At 31.2% G+C, this 18061-nt stretch overlaps 1 protein-coding gene and 1 long non-coding RNA gene across 3 annotated transcripts; one reads left to right on the forward strand and one right to left on the reverse strand.

Moving 5' to 3' along the window:
• Window positions 1-2999: 2999 nt before the first annotated feature.
• Window positions 3000-15395, reverse strand: LOC135841111 (uncharacterized). Of its 2 annotated transcripts, none has more exons than XM_065357922.1 (4): window positions 15032-15395; window positions 7960-8213; window positions 6822-7628; window positions 3000-3962 (listed from the first exon to the last, which is right to left on the reverse strand). In XM_065357922.1, exons 2-4 carry the CDS (start codon window positions 8052-8054, stop codon window positions 3179-3181), a joined length of 1686 nt encoding a protein of 561 aa, XP_065213994.1. In that variant the 5' UTR covers window positions 8055-8213; window positions 15032-15395; the 3' UTR covers window positions 3000-3178. The 2 variants fall into 2 exon arrangements, with proteins under 2 accessions (XP_065213994.1, XP_065213996.1); XM_065357924.1 differs by having other exon boundaries at window positions 14962-15395.
• Window positions 10029-11498, forward strand: LOC135841112 (uncharacterized). The gene is made up of 4 exons (XR_010557846.1): window positions 10029-10272; window positions 10384-10550; window positions 10627-10753; window positions 11252-11498. It is a non-coding gene; the product is annotated as an uncharacterized LOC135841112 (long non-coding RNA).
• Window positions 15396-18061: the final 2666 nt, after the last annotated feature.

The following is an 18061-nucleotide window of genomic DNA, read 5'->3' on the forward strand; positions in this document are numbered from 1 at the left end:
AAAAATAGTTTTCACCAATATACATAAATAGCTTTATTGAAAGGTTTTTGATCAACCTACCGACCTTTTAAGGTTCTAAGGTTCTACATATGTGGGTATTTCGTAGATTTAAAATATGTAATTGAATCGAATTTTTCCTCTGCCTTTCCCATTGCTTAATTTTTTTCCAGGTGCTAATAAAATGTATGAATCATTGCCATGTACATATTTAATTTTTTTTCTCTTTCTCCCCTATATGTTTAACAAGTTTCACTTAAATTTTTGTAATTGCATAATATTATACTCGTAGATATTTGGTACGTAAAGTACCTAATGTGAAGAAGGGAGGAGTTGAGAAGAGAGATGCATCAGGTGTTCAATTCTAATTGAGGGTTAACCAGCTTTGCTTTTCTTTTAGTGCAATTATATGCCACATGTTTTTAAAAATGATTATTGCTGATCAAGGCTGTAACAGGTTATCCAACTAAAAAAATGTTAAGTACCTACATACCTATAAGTACATATTTTTTCAATTTAAACATATCAGGTACCTATATTGAACTTTTTTCGACTACCCCTCCCTCTCCCTCCTCTGCCAGACCATAAAAATACTCGCGTTAAAAATTGAAATCACCATTAAGTAAACTTAACAAAATATCTAATGAGATATTCATCTGTACTGCAACTATTTACGTACTATAACTAAACGATACCACTGGTTTTTATTTTATCAATGGAGGCCCGCATCTGTCATCGTTTCCAGAAGTACCTTGAAACTAAATGGTAAGTTTTATTTTATTTTTTTCGTTTTTTCGCGGTTAATGAATTTTTCAAGTATCATTTCGAAATGTCAACTGATATTACAATTCATATTTTTACAATAAATAACTTCCTATCTAATACAAAGCGAATAGCTGGTAAAATTCAACCCTTACGGAAGTTAATAACTGACACCGTGAAGACATTGAAAAATGTTTTTTAATATTTGTTATTATTTTTTTCGTCGTTAACTGTCGCGTTGTTATCTGGTTTCAAAAAAATGTTACAATGGATGAGAGATTCGCTGACGAATATGCGACTTCATAGGATGGGCAAGTAAAACATTTTATGGTGGCGTTGATAATATTTTCAAATTTAATTCACTGCGACCAATTCCAGTTTCCGGGAATATGTCATCGCCTATATTAGGAAGTGTTGTTTAAAAAGTGGTAATGACATATTAGTGATAATGCTTTGCGATAATATTGTTTGAGGGGGTATGAAAGTTGTGCGGTATGTCTGGCTAAGTTGTATGAGTTCAATCCTCTTCTTCCGTCTCCCTCTAGTAGCAGAATAATCGAAAAAAAATGAAAATATACTGATACGATTCCAAGAATTAACTTTTGTGAATTTTCCAATTTATATTTTTGGGTCTCATCATCGAACAAAAAACACTAAAAATAAAGAATTGAGTTACAAAGTTTACTTACCTTTTGATTCTTGTCTCATTTGGAAGTATTCTTGGAGTCATCGGTTTTCAAACTCTTGAAAAATTCCAATCTGCAGACAATTTATTGGACTGAACGAACAAAAATTGAAAAGATATCCAAAATTATTTCCCCGGATCAAATTTTGAGAGCTTAAATTAATTTTTTTGATTTTTGACAAATTTTTTAGTTTGCAGTATGGCTCATATTTTCTACAAAAAAATCAAAATTCAATCAAATTGAGATAAAAAGCAGAATTTGTTTTATAGGTACCCTTTTTTCGACGGCCTGGATTGATCGATGGAAGTTTCAATCTATTGTAAAGCCTTCAGTGAATTTTCAGGTTTTTCAGTTCTGAAAAAATTATCACGAAAAAGTCTAAAATGAAATTAAGCACTTGTCAATTCAGAATTTCGAATACAGTTTTTTTATGACCTTTTGATCGATTTTGGGACAAATTTTCAAAATCAACGCTTGTCGCTTAAATCCAAAATCATCTTCAACGATATTTTGGGGTGAGGGGGAAACCAACTTTCAAGTTTCTATACCTCACCTTGCTCAACATTGATTTTTTCATAGAAAATGTGTCAAATTTTTTTTTTTTTTTTAAATTCAACAAAAATAGAAAAATGGGAACTAAGCATTTGAAATTTTCTTTTGGATGCTCTTTCAATATTTTTCTGTCTGTTAAAAAAAAAAACACTCAAAAATACATTGTATAAAAATGTTTGAATACCTACCTAAATAATTTTTTCAATTTTTGTTCAATTTTTAAAAATTAAAATGTGGTGTTTTTTCCATTTAAAAAAAATCAAAAATTTGATCACATTGACGAGTTTAGGTACAATTTTCAATTTCTAAAATCGGTTGCACTAAATTTCTGTCATTTTGGAGCCTCTAGTGGATTTTTAGTATTTCTAGATTGATTTAGGTATACCTACTTACCTACGAGTATACAAATTCGCTGTCAAGTTCCAAAATTCCACAGTTCAAAAATTCGCTGGAAGCTTCAGAATGGTTCAAAACCACCACCAATCGTATATTTTGTCTTTTTCGTGAAAATAAAAGATTATTTTTATCTAATTTTCAAAAAATGATTTTCGCTCTCGAGTTAAGAAGCCATTTTGCATCCATAATTTCATTTTCCCTGCCTACTTATTACTTATCTGAAAAATCAAATTTTGCGAAACACTTCTTTTTTTTTAACATTTGCAGTATATTCAACAATTCACCACCCAAACGTGCCAAACGAAAGACAATTTCTCGTTACATGTAATACTCCTTCGTCAAGAAAACACGCAACACAAATGGAGTGAAAATTGTAAATGAATTTAAGGTTAATAAATCAACCGCGACAACAATGACAGCTTTTGTAATCTGTTTACGATGTGAGGAGACTTTTTTTTCTCTTGAACGTGTTGAAAACTCGTTTAAATTCTTATCAAGTTACCGTGTCATAAATGAAAGCTCGAATGTATTTCATCATTTGAATTGAACATCGATGATCGCTGAAGCAAAGGGGAAAAAAAGAAGAGAGAAGATAATTCGCGAGAATATGTAAAAAATAATGTATATTTTGATTATTTTAACACAGCACATCGTTTTTCATACAGATACTATATCTAGTTATCAAAACCATTTTTTCAATAATTTAAGTTAGATAAATATAACAAATTTTCATTTTTAAAAAAATAGAAAGTACAGGGAAAAAATAGTTTAAGGTATTTGGCAGTTTATTCGTCTTCAGGAAACTTCATCATACGTTCGTTATCTAATAAAAATTTAACTTTACCTTTACGATTATTATTATTAATACTTTCTGGAGCAAACACGACTTTATAATTACCTTGAGAATCCGAACTCAAGATTAAATTCCCAGTACCAGTTCTATCTGGAAATATCATCCCTGTCGATTTAATCGACTTATCGGCTCGATCAGGGAATAAAAATCGTTTACCAGTCCTCACAGGTAAAATGAAATTATCACTTTCAGCGGCTGCACTCGACGAAGACGACGACGTAGCAGATTCATCCTGGAATAAAACTGTTTTCGGATGTCTTCTCGTATACCCTGGTGCAAAACTGTCTGTTTTTGGATACCTGGTCGGATATGTTGGAGTCGTAGTGGTGGAAACTTCCTCGATATTAATGGGATTATTTAAAATACGCGAGGTGAACCCCGAAGTAGGCTGGTAATTTACTGTTTTCACTTTGTAGATTTTACTATTTGTATTAACGGTGTCGTCTTGTTTAGGTTGTATGGATTTATTGGCATCGGTCAGCTGGAGATATTGAGGAACGTATTGAGGTTGCTGGTACAGTTGCTGGTTGAAGAAACGGAAGAATCCGCCGTTATGGTTGTTCAGGTAGTTGACGAGTTGGTCTGGATCTCGAGGACAGGTTGGATATGCTGTTATACATGATCTGAGGTCTCCTCTGGACGAGTATCCGAGCAGGGCTGCTCTGGCGAACGAGAGAAGTGGAGAATCATCGACGAAATTCAGCACCGTGAGTAATCTAAATAAACATATGACAGAAAATAAAATAAATTAGTTTGAATTAGGTAATTTTAGTGGAGAATTATTAGATCTGATCAGATCTGATTAGATCACGACATTCTATGGATCTAATTTGACTTGACCAGATTTGGTCAGTAATTTTTGAACGAATTAGATCTGTTCAGATGTGATCAGATTCATTATGGAGAAGGCCTGATTGGACCTGAATCTGGACAGATCAGACCTGATCAGATCTAAATACTATCCTGATCTAATTACAAATAGATCTGACCATATCTAATCAGATTAGAGTTTTGATCGCATTTGATCTTTTAAAATAGGATCAGATCCAATCTTTTTTTCCTGAACTGTGATTTCAAATAGACAATTCAACTTAATTTGGTCACAAGATTTTTTTAATTTTTATATGTAGAATTTGCGCTTAAGATGACTATACAGAGTCATAACGAAAAATAAGAATTTTCAACTTAATTCAGATAAAAGCTTGCTAAATCAGAAAAAATTTTTTAAAGTTTTTTAAAAAACGCATCAAAAGAAAAACATTATGTACCTATACCTATAATATTTTCATATTTTGTTGTAATTTAAAAAAAAAAACTCGAGCAATTCTCCTACATAAAAATGCAATTAAGTGCCTACTTGTGAATGAAAAAACGTTGAAAAGTTAAAAAAATAAAACGAGAAGAGCTTTTTTCGCAAATAGAAAATTGAGAACATATTTTTAACCAAAAGATATGTTGAAATGTAAAAAAAAATCATGAAATTTATCCAATAAAAGTAGGTACCTACCATTGAAAAATTGAAGATGTTTGTGTGATATTGGAGAAAAGCTCAAGCCATTAAAAAGAAATAAAAAATTGAAAAATTAAAAATAAATTAAAAAATGTCGATAACAAAATTGAACGGTTACATTTTTATTTTATTGTTGAAAAAATGAACAATTTTTACAATAATTTCTAAATAGTGACCTAATTTTACTAAAATATTGAAAAAAAAACTATGAAAACTTTTCTTAAATTAAAAAAATATACTCGAAAAAAATGTTAAAACTCTTTAAAAACTATATTATTTTGATAATCTTTCAAAACGTCCAAAATAACAAACAATTTTTACATGTTCCTAGTTTTTTTAACGAAATCTTTCTTTTTTTTCATTTCAAAAAAGGAACCTTGAAACCAACAAAAATCATACCATCTGACGATTTTTCCAAAATGTCAAACAAAATAAACGTTAAAGGGAAAAAATTATAATATGTATTTTCATATTTTATAGAAGTATTAAAAGATTAGTTCCTACAAGTGGTTGAAAATACTTTGAAGAAATTTTTAAAAAACGAGAAGAATTTTTTGCAAATAGAAATTTGAAAACACAAAAATTGAAAAAAGTGAAAAAATTGAAGATATTTTTCTGAAGTTGTAGTAAAGCTCAAACCATTAAAAAGAAATAAAAATGAAAAGATCAATTTTGTTTAAAATTTTTATAACAAAATTGAACAGTTAAATTTACATTTTATGGTTGATAAAATGAAAAAATTTTGTAATAATTTTTAAATAGTGACCTAATAATTTCATTAAAATAGTTAATATTGAAAAAAAAACACACAGAAACTTTTTTTAATTTGAAAAAAATACTCGAATTTTTTTTTAAAACTCATCAAAATCATATTTTGATATTTTTTCAAAACGTCCAAAATAACAAACAATTTTTTGCATGTTCATATTTTTTTAAAAAATAATATCTATTTTTTTTCATTTCAAAAAGGGAACACTGAAACGAACAAAAAATCATCATCTGACGATTTTTCCAAAATGTCAAACAAAATGAACACTTCCTCCAATATTTCGAAAGACAAGCAGAAGAATTGATCGAAATTCGAAACTAATTTTCTAAAAAGACAAAAAAAGCAATAAAAAATCATCAAGATTTGATAAAAAATGCCAAAGAGAGCAAAAAATTAATTCAATTTTGTGCTATATTAATACCTAATTAAAAAAATCAAAAAAATTAGGTTAGGTTAGGTGATTGAAAATTTTCTTGGGATAAAAAATTCAAAAAATGATGAGCTAAAACCACAATACCTACCTTTGATTAAAAAGCAACATAAAAAAGGTCTAAAAACTTGGGTTTTTTTCAATTTAGGAAATTTTTCAACGAGAAACACTATGAAGTCGTTCATGAACGATTCGCCAAATTTGGTCAATTTCGATTCAAAAATTTTTCTCATGTTTGGTGATACACCTTTAGCGAACAATTTATAATTTTATTCTGAAAATTCATCAAAATCATCCATCATACTTTGTAAACAACTCTCGCAACTTCGATTAAATCGTTCACGAACGACTAAACTATTTCATTTCGTTCACGAATGATCTCCTGGAATGGAGAATCAGTGAAAAGAAATCTCCATAATTATTTAATCGTTTATTTGAAAACATAATTAAATTCAATGAATCGTTCGCGAATGATTCTCTTTTATTTAATTGAATCGTTTATAAAAATGTGTGGTATTTCATTACATTGACCACAAAATGATTCATATCTAAATGATGGTCTACTATATGACGAGAGTTTCGTAATTTTTAATGAATTCGTTCGCGAACGATCCGCTCATATCTAATCACTTGAATGATGAATATTTCGAAATGAATCAATTAGGTTACAAGTAATTCTCTCATATCTAAATTTAATCAAATTAAATCGTTCGCGAATGATTCATCGGCTCTTAATCGAATCATTTTTGTGCGAATTGTGAATTGAAATGGCCAAAATGAGCAGATTTTGGAAAAGGAGGTATCGTAGGTAGAGGTACCTATGTATATTGTATAATTTTGAAAAATCAACTTAATGAATGACTCACGTGATGAGAACTTCTCTCGAAACGAACGGTAACTGCCCCGGTTCCTTGGGATATCCATCTGGTCTACGACTAGCAGTCACCTCGCATAAAAGTCTCGGCACACATCGCAAATCATCGTATCTGGAAATAGATTCTAAAGCTCCGATGAAGGAATTAGGCGGATACCCATATGATCCGAACGGTGGTCGATATGCCGGTGGATAAGGGCGGCCTCCTGGTCCTGGTGGTGGAAATCCACCTCCTGGTCCTGGTGGGAATCCTCCTCCTTGAGGAAATCCGCCTCCTGGTCCTGGTGGGAATCCTCCTCCTTGAGGAAATCCACCTCCTGGTCCCGGTGGAAATCCTCCTCCTTGAGGAAATCCATTTCCTGATCCTGGTGGATATCCTCCTCCTTGTGGGAATCCTCCTCCTTGCGGAAATCCTCCTCCTTGTGGAAATCCTCCTCCTTGCGGAAATCCTCCACCTTGCGGGAATCCTCCTCCTTGAGGATACCCTCCTCCCGGTGGATATCCTCCTTGATCAGGGTAACCTTGCCCAGGCTGAGGTGAAGGCCCTTGAGAACCAAATGGTGGTCTCACAGGTCCTGGAAATGGTCTTCCCGAATCAGGACCCGAAGGCAACTGTGGTCCTGGAAGGCCAGAACCCGGGGGATAATTATTCGGTCTGAGGGGCGAGCCACCATTTTGTTGTAAATTCGAAAAATGCTGTTTGATTGTGTTGAGGTAATCGTCATTTAGATTCTTTTCTCTGGATGATGGGAAATTGGCGAGGTACGCGTTGCCTTCGTTGAGCAGCGACGTGAAATTCCTAAAATGAATGGACTCGTTAGTACCTCTAAACTCGCTAGCGTGAATTCAAGGTGGCAAATAAATTGACAAAGTAGTAATAATTTCTTAATTAAACGCGAAATGAGTTTTCAATGTCAGAATACCTGTACATTGTACAGTGCTAAACATCGCTTCAGGTGTTCTACGAGAAGAGATGATGTTATTAGAAATACAAATACCTAGTTACCTATTTTTAGAAGCTAGAAATTTGATCGTCGATATGCACGTGGAATTTTCTAATTTCAAAATTCACCTAAAAAGAGTCTAATTTTCCATCACCAAGAAAATAATACTGCTAAAATGAAACTCACCCTATGAAATCCTGTACGCTGCCTTGTTCTTTACCATTCTTGATTCCGCTGACCGCTGCCAAACACAACACCAAGTATTTAAATTCGATTTTCATCTCGTTTTGTTGTGAACGGGTCAAAGTACACGATCACTAACATCGTATCGTTTTCAAACATTTAACTAGGATTAAATTTGCGAAGACGAATTTTTATCGCACTGGAACAACCCGCGTTCGACTTTGGTACTTTCTAAACCTACACTAAAACTGCAACACCTACGGTAAAAATTAAAACTCGTATTAAAATTTCTACCCACCGTTTGAGCTGTTTATGCGTCGTGAAAGTTCCATAATAATCAGATGCGCCGATCTTCAGCAAACCGTATCGAAGAAGAGGCGATCGCCTGCGAAAAAAAACCTATGACAAATTTCCTCCGCTGGCGCTCGGCTCGACTGCTAAAATTCATCTACCTATTTGAGAAATTTTCAGTCCATCTTTGTTTAAGTATACGATACGGTCGTGCGAGCACACGTCGGCGTAACAGGTACCTATAGAGGTAACTATAGACCATAAGCTTACCTTTATTCAAACAGCTACAACCATACAGATATCATCGATTAATTTAATTTTAATTCGCTTTTTATGCATCGATACGAACAATACCTGATTATATTAGGCTTATAGCGAACTTGAGGCGTACTTATTCGTACTTGTACTGTGTACAATTGTTACGATTCGATGATGCTAGAACACCTTCGTGTTTTATCAATCCGGTAGTCGATAATGGTCTTATCGAGTGCCTTAGAAGAGACGAAGGTATTTTTTTAATCGAGTTTAATAATAATTAACGCGTTACGTAGTTATCTGCTCGAAAGATGTATAATTGCAATCGGTGTTTGGTTTCTTTCGTCATTTGTATAGGCTATACCTACGACTCTGGTATCATTTCTATAGGTGAAAATGTCTTTTTCAAATTTAACCTTCGCCTTGTCTCTCGCTTAATTGAATTTAGCGCTTTTGTACCTACCTGCATGCTTCGTCTGCGTAGGTAGAAGGTATCCATTAACATCTCCATTTCACGTTAACTACCTAAATTTACATGTGTTACCACATTATTCTTCAATTATTCACACGTCGCGTTAATCAACTTACGTTTATCTGATGACGTTTTTAAATTACGTGCATTCGCAGTTGAATTGTCATTTTGGCTCAATTTGTCTTAATTTTGGGAAAATAAAATTTCATAGGTATTTTTTTCAAAACTAAAAAAATTCTGATTTTTTTATAAAATCAAAATGAAATTTGGAAATTTTTTTTATTGGGTAGGAACCAAAAGGTAAATACCTATTTAAAATTGAATTTAATAAAATAGATAATTATATAGGTAGGTAACATTAACATTAGGTGTCTATGAAATTTGAACTGGTTCGACCCTTTTTTTTCGATGAAAGGAAGAGTGCAATGGAGAAAAATTACAGGAAGGGCAGAAAAACGTAGAAATTGAGAACTAAACAAACTCAAAATTTAAATACAAAAAAATTCACACCCATGTTTCATCTTTTTGGCATTTTAAAATTGAATTCAAATTCAGCGTTTTTAAAGAAAGTTTCTATGTATTTTCAAATATTGTTCGTTGAAAAAATGACCAAAAAATTGAGGATTAGTGCCTTGCTTCAAAAAATCAATCTGAAAAATTTTACGAATTTTGTTTCTCAAAAATGAAAAAAAATCACCAAATTGATCTAGAAACTCATGGGATTGAACATAAAGTGAAAAACCAAATTTTAGTTTGCTAGATCAATTTGGTGAAATTTTGATGTTTTTCATTTTTTCATTTTTGGCCAAATTTGGATTTTTAAAATTTCAAACTAACGAAAAATGAAAATTTACCGGAGACTTCGAAACGGTTGAAATTTAATTTCCAATCGTGAAGGAAGCTAAAAACAAGCAGCAGACAACTTCACGTCTGAAAATATTTTTTTTTATCAGGATTTTAGACTTTTATTTTTAGATAAGGCTTGAATTTTTGAATTCTCAAAAATTTCTCAAACACTGAAAAATAAACTTCAATTTACAAAACTTTTGGAGAAGGAGGGTTTGAAGGCCGGATCCAATGATTTTCTTGTAGGTACTCGTAAATATTGCAGTTAAATATTCATATGTGTTTTCTTTCTGTTTTCAGGCAAAAATTGGAAGAAATTGGAATGACTGGGATATGGTTGATGCTATGGGAGTACCTATACATAGATAGATATTTTCATCTGACCGGACAAATCAACCAAGCATCAAATCAAAGCAAACAGAGAGACCTCTTCTGCCTTTCAAAATACATACGTAAGTATAAGTACCTATCATTTTAATCCGTTCATCAACATGAATTCATATTATTCATCCATTACGTAATTTAATCTTTTGTTCAAATTCATTATTGATTTTCATTTTCAGGATTTTCAAACTACAACATCGTAGCAAATAAGATAAGGAAACCAATTATCGAAAAAAACAACTTGCAGTAAACAAACCGAAAATGAAAATGAGCAAATATCGCAAAATTAATCTCCGATAAGAACGAATTGTGACGTAGATATGCACACATGTAGTGCTGAGATTAGGTAGGTACATTATTATATAACGTTGTTTCAATTTTTTCAAACCATAAATTTAAGTGACCTACATATCTGATTTCAGCGTTGAAAATCAACTTAGGTATGGTATAGTAAAAATGTACGAACTACATCGACAGAAAAATGTTTGGATCAGGTAGAGAAAAGTTGATCGAGGATTTAATTAATCACATCATTAAGCAAGGTTTCAGGTACTGAGTTTCTTTTTTTGATTTCAGGGGAATTTTTGAAAATTAAAATGCCTACTTTTTGCGGGGGAAAAAATTTGATCAAATTAAATACCTATACTTTTTACTAAAGCCTCCAATCGATTTATGGGTTTACTAGTTGCAGAAAAATCTCATAGGACAGGTCCAAATGAGTAAAATATCAATCAGTACCCTGAATTCTGATTAGATAATCATTCTTTTTTCCCCTTCTACCGATTCGGGCTCTACTTAATATATAAAATTTATTCCTGCCTGATCAAAAATACTTTTATGGTTTTTTTAAATCTGCAAACCAAATTTAAACTTTCTACCTTAATTTGACTAAATTTTGATTTTTTGGGCTGAAGTTGAATTTATAAAAATGTATCGAGAATCCCAAAATGAAATAAATTATAGGCTTATTAGGTTATTGAATATTGACTTTTTATTCAATTTTCTATTCTACTCATGTATTTTTACATACGTTTTTATATTTTTCAGCTTGTGTATACCATGTATTACCTATAGACATCTAGTTTGCTCAGTCCAGATGAAAATTTTGCAATTATGAGATGACCTGGAGAATTCAACAAGAATTCAATTTTTCTTTGCTATTTTTAATTTACTACTTATGTACTTTTAGTTATGTATTTTGTATTTCCTGATTCATTTATTAAATTATTATATTTTATAGTATTTCTAATCTAAGCCATCTTGATTGTGATTTCCTGAATATTTAATCCTAAAATGTTTTTCTGTCTGAATTGTATTTTCTAAATACTTATTGTAGAAAGAATAATGTTTTATTGAATTTCATTTTCAACTACTTATGTACTTATTTATTTCTAAATGGTTGATTTATTGTTTAATTTTTTTCATGTTTGTTTATTTATATTATTTATTTATTTATTTATTTATTTACATATTTATAAATTTTGTTCCCATTTGATCCAAATTTAGTCTAATTAAATAACATACAATAAAGAATTTGAATTGAAATTTTTTCAAAGGCTTAAAAATCAATTTGAGTAGTAGAAAAATATATTTTTCTTCACTTCAGAGTGCTTAATTAAAAATTACACCAGGTCAGTAAACGTGAGCCAGAAATTCCGAGGGTACTTTTTGGGCTCCAAAGCCTAAACTTTTTAAAATTTGATTTCACACTACAAATTCCAATAGAAACTAATGGCGGATGTTCGAATTGGACATCTTAAGGAGAAGTGAGACTAAATTTTGATAGTTGCTCCAATCACATGTCCTTACCTTTGCGAGAACTGGGAATTTAAAAACGATTCCGGGATGCATTGGAAATTTTTCTGTAAGGTTCAAATTGACTGAAAACTGTAGTAAAATTTGGTTTTTAGAGGTCACTTTTTTGCAAGTGTTTTTATGCATGAATGGAAAGAAAAAAAAATGAAAAAATCGAACTTGCTTCGTTTGGCTGGATTCACCATAGAACAATACTTTTTCGGATATCAAAATTTTCATATTTTTGGCGGGAATTCGGAAATTACAAAGAGAAGTAAAAATCTCATTAGAGACTCAAAATCGACTAAAAATGGCGATTTAAAATTTTTTTCATAGGTAGTACCTACTGTTTTTCAAAGATCAACTTTCGAAAAACTTGGACCACTGAAAGAGTTATTTTTGATATTTTAATGAAGCCTTGAAGCGTAATTTCTACTAAAATGTTAACAAAAACATTATTTTTTCAGAACTAATAACAGGAGCACTTAATTTTTCTTGTCCACATATTTATGCAATTTTTAGGCCATTTTGAAACATTTAAATCCTTATGTAGGTACATAAGATCCTAAACATCTTGATAGAACAGTAGAAATTTGTTTTTTGAGTTACCCTGTGAATTTGCATGCTCTATTCTTATGGTCCATTTGACAGGTTCCAAAAAACTCGTTCGGTTGAGTACAACTTTTCAACTTTTTCTCGAAGTATTTCAAAATAACCTCCCCCCCCCCCCGGAATATCATTTACACTTCATCGATGGAAAATACCTTCGATTTTATCTCAACAATTGATTTCTTGATGGTGAAAAATGAATTTCAAATCCTTTTTTGAAAAATAGTTTTTATGATAAACTGCAGGTTCCAACCAAAAAAATAAAATAAAATAAAGAAGACGAAAATTAAAGAGCGAAAATTTCCATCAGGTGAGCATGATTTGTTTGAAAGGGGGAGGGGAATTGATTTGAAATATTCGATAAGAAAACCTTTACAATCTATCTACGTACTCCGATTTAGCTAAAATGTGCTCACTGACAACCCCTCGGCCGGGCTCCATTTTCATAGTTAAATTTTGAGTTACCGAAGTTTATTTTTCAATTTTTGAAGAATTTTAGAAAATTACGGAAATACTCATCGGTAAGTATAACCTTCATCATTAATTTTCTATAAAAAAGTGAGCTAAAAGATGAAAATCTGAAAATTGCCTCGCACACTGAAGTCGGTCCCCGAATCGATTACGAGAAGTCAATCTGGAGCCTCCAGCAAAAGTAGACTTTTTTCTAACAAAAAAAATCTTCTCAAAATGGATTGTGTAATTTAAATTGGGTAAAGTTAGTTATTTTTAGTGTAAGTTCAATTCGAAATTCTAAATCAATTAAGGAAGGAGAAGGGTTGATTTTTTTTTTGAAATTGAAAATCTCAAGTGGAAAAAAAACAGTAATCAGTTATTTTTTACCCACCAAAAAAATTATACTAAAAATTTCCTCTCCTTCCCTAAACGACTAAAGGCACTTTGGAGCCGATCTGAAGCCTTCAGAAAAAGTTTATTGCTCTCATGCATACTAAAAAGTAGAATCGGATGCAAAAATAAGCAATTTTGGAATTTTTTTAGAACTTCGGATTTTATTTCAACTTGTAAAAGAACACATGTTCGTTTTCAGTTGCTGAAGTCGATTACAACACGTTCTAGAACATTTCAAAATTTATGAAGAGAAGTCATAGGTAACTCATCCCGGATGCTTCAGAATGGCTTGAAAATTGTCGCACTCATTTATGACCTTTTTTAGTGTACAACCCGAATTTCACAGCTAAATTGAGAGGGTAGAATAAATAAAGGCAGAGAAATATAGCAAAAAGTCATCAAATTGATCAATTTCGGAAGCTCTACGTACAAAAAGCCTAGAATACCTATCGTACCTACCTATCTAAATACGACTCTACTTTGAAAGTTATTGTCATTGTCATGCAAACAAATAGGTATCCATCTACACCTATCTGAACCACTCGCCTCATATATTTTTACACATTTACGAATTATTTCTCTATAAAATCCGCCTATTTAAATGAATCGTTTCACGGACACGTTTCCCATATAACAATAGATCTAACTTTTTTTCTTTCGGTTTCACCGTTAATCGCGTCTAGATCATTATTCCTGTAACTTACGAGTACGACGCTCGCTATACCTTTAACCTTTTTATTATATTATCGCGAACCTTTTAACGGTCCATGTTGTGAATTCCTTTCACTTATATACCATTAACGAGACACTAGCAATATAAACAAGCAATATTTGAAATCATTCTTTATACCTTTCTACCTATTGCCAATGTTTATATGCTTCGTTTTTAAGCGTATTAGATATATTTATAGGATAGGTGAGTACAAGACTCTGTTAATACTATCTAATTTTATTATTGAACGTTTATTCCTCTTTATAGTTTACCTGGTAAGTATAGTAAATCGGATCATAATATACCTAGGATCCTATCCTATATTATAGTACCTATTACACAATGCAGTATGCTCGCACATCCGCACATCGTTATTATGCTGACTGCTGAATTTGGCGAATGTGTTTTATCGCCATTAATAAAACTACATAGGTATACCTATAACCTAGTAAACTTGTGAAATACTACCAAGTTATTAGCGTATTTTTAATGTGTTTTGCTCGATCGTTTTTCACCTTAAATACACATCCAGCTACCGAACGTTTTATGTAGAATTGTACTTACTATTTACAATAGCAATCTACGTATCACATTTTATAGGTAGCTTCTTTCTTCTCTTTATTCTTCTGCTATCGTTGGTCAATAATGTAAATAAGGGAGAATAGCTTTTCGATATTTACTTTTTATTATTAACGATTAAAAATATAACAAATACTACTGTTGCTTGAAAACCACCATCAGCAGTCAGCACCTAAGTAAAACAGACACTAAAGAAAGACGATGACGGGTACATTACCTCATTGAATAAAATTTACACCGGTATATATTCGAGTATTTGACGATACAACGCTAAAATAAACACAAACCTGTTATCGCGACCGATTCCTGAGTACCTATACGTACTCTTATGGCGAACAAACAAAAAAAAAAAAAAAAACCACACAGTCGACACGTCCAGTTCAAATAATAATAAACTGTAATATGTTCGAGATTACATACGCATTACAATTACAACGATTTGCAATTAAACTAGGTAGGTACTCGTATACCGAATAAATTCATTTTTGCGCTTCGTTATCGTATCAAATAAACTCGAAGACTGGAAAAAAAGAATGACCACAACGAATTCAACTAAAAACGACCGTTTGCAAGATTACCACCTGACGTAATAGGCTAGGTATAGTCTATTCCTTGGATGAGCTCAGGGAGATACGACGAATTCACATCGAATGAGAAATGCAGGCTACTAATAAGTGTGTATTTGGGTAATTATGAAATAAAATCTATTGTTTGAAATGCAGACTGCACGAGATAACGGGTATAGTCGGGCGGACTCGCAGAATAATGAATATTTTACTTTCAAATTTCTATAGCTGTGTATACGGTGGTATTCGTAATGTGTAAGTTAGTGTATTTCGTAATAAGTAATGCATAAATACACCTTGGAATTGGAATTAATAAATACTTACGGATTTGTGTTAGTTTAAGTAAATGAAGGAAAAAATTGAACTCTTTTTAGATATAGGTATATACCTACTTACCTGTGTAGTGAAGGTTACTAAGCTTTTGTTCGTAAAGTTGACAGCTACTGGTGCTTTGAGCTATACTTACCTATCCACCTATTTCAGGGTCTTTCAATTGCCACATCTTGTGTTAAATTAAAACAGTGCAAATTTACGTTCGAATAAAAAAAACACCGGAAAATGAAAAGTTTTAATTGCCAAAATGCATTTTCAGATCATTTCGAAATAAATACCTGTTTAGGTATATTTACTGGTTAAATTTCATAATAAAAAAAAAAAAAAAAAAAAAAAAAAACCAGTTGATTTTGAAATACTGACTATATGAAATTGATTTTCAATTTTTAATGAATACTATTAGAAAATTCAACACCTTAAACTGGACAGAGAAAAAGAAAAGAGCATCCAAAAATTCACCATTGAGCCAAAATTTAACGTGATGGAATTTCATTTCTCGATTTTATAGCGAATTTTTGAACATCTAAATGCTTCTTTATTTTCACAGGAAAATTGAAATTAATTTGGTCAAATTAATATCGAAGAGCTGCAATTTAATTTTTACCCTATTTTTGACCTGAATCGAAAAACATCAGCAGGTTAAATTTCAGTACTGGATTTCACTTTGCGATTTTTTGCGATTTTTTTTTTTTAATTTTTAAGATCTTAAATTCAGCTATTTCCAACAAAAACATCGAAATATGACTAGAGATAATAAAAAGCTACATATTTTTGAATTTCCGAATCGATTGGTGGAGGTTTTGAGCATGTTTAAAGTCCCTGGCGAAAGTTGGAATTTTTCAATGTTGGGAAAAATTGCAATAAAAAGGCCAAAATGAAGTTTCACATCGATGCACTCGGATTCGTCGAATAAATAAATAAAATATGATATTGATTTCATTTATTAGTTTATTTGGTCAAAATTTTAAATATTTTATTATAAATTATTTATTTTTTTAAGTTGATTAGAAATTTATTTTTATAGTTATTCATTTAAATTTATTTAGGTAATTGGTTTAGTTAATAAAGCTGATTTGTTGAATTTCATTAATTCATTTTTTGTAATCTACCGATAAAAATCCACTTATTTCACCTCCATACTTTAGTACCAAAGAGTTCGATTTTTTTAATTTTTTTTTTTTTTTGTTTTTTTTTTTAATTCTAGAAGTAAAAAATCGAGTATAAATCAAACTTATAATTTTTTGATCCTATGTTAAAATGATAAACTAGAATTTTTCACTGAAGAAGAAAATACGCAAGATTCTTATCTATTTATTTTGGCTCAAAACTGAAATTCTCTGCCCAAAAAATATGACTTTATTGAGGGGTAAATATATTAAATCAGCAAAAAAAAAATTGTACCCGGATGAGGAAAAATTGAAAGAGCATTCATTCGAAGGGCTAAATTTCATTTGCTCGATTTTTGGTGAATTTTTAAATACGTATAAAATTCGGTTATTTTCTTTAGAAAACCTGAAATCTGATAAAATTGAGATAGAAATCTGAAATTTCATTTGTATTCTATTTTTGATCTCCCAAATTAATTGATGGTAATTTCAAGCTGTTAATGAACCATCAGAGGATTTTTGGAATTTCCAACATTGGAAAAATTGCCATGAAAAGGTCTCAAAATGAAATTTAGTGACTATAAACTCGGATGTACCATCTTTATGATCTTTTGAGAGCGATTTAATTTAGGCGAAAATTGTCATTTTTTTTTACCAATTCAAACCCAAACTTTTCTTCAAATAATTAGGTAGGTACTTTACTCATCTATTTTCAGGAAAAATATAAAATTCTTTAGTTTACGAATTCTTGGACTCCGAAATCATATTGATGGTGGTATTGGTGGTCTCGAACTCTCGAGTCGTTCTGGAGCTTCCGTCGAATTTTTGGATTATCCACTTACTTATCCAGTTTGGAAAAAATTGTCATAAAAAGAGCTATAATGAAATTCAGGACCTTAAAACTCGGATTAATCCACCTTATGATACTTTCGAACGATTTTAGGATAAATTTTCCAAAAAAATGTTGGTCGATTCAAAATCTAAAATTCTTTTTGAATAGAAAATTCAAAAAACCAGCAGGAGGCTGTAGAATGGTTGAAAACTACCATAAATGGACTTATGAATTCAAAAATAAGGTGCACATCATATTCCAGCTTTTTAGGCTCTCGTATTCTTAAAAAATAACTAACTTTTTCATTTTTTTCCCCAAAAATAATTGCTTTAGAAAATGTTTTATTCTAACCGGTAGGTGGAAATTTTGAAAATTTTTGTCTCAAGTCGATCGAAAAAGTAGCAAAGTCGGTATTGACTTTAGAAGTGTTGGATTTCATTTCGGCCTTTCTTATATGTACTTAGCAATTTTTTCAAAACT

The sequence above is a fragment of the Planococcus citri genome, chromosome 3, assembly GCF_950023065.1.
Source record: "Planococcus citri chromosome 3, ihPlaCitr1.1, whole genome shotgun sequence".
NCBI lineage: Eukaryota > Metazoa > Arthropoda > Insecta > Hemiptera > Pseudococcidae > Planococcus > Planococcus citri.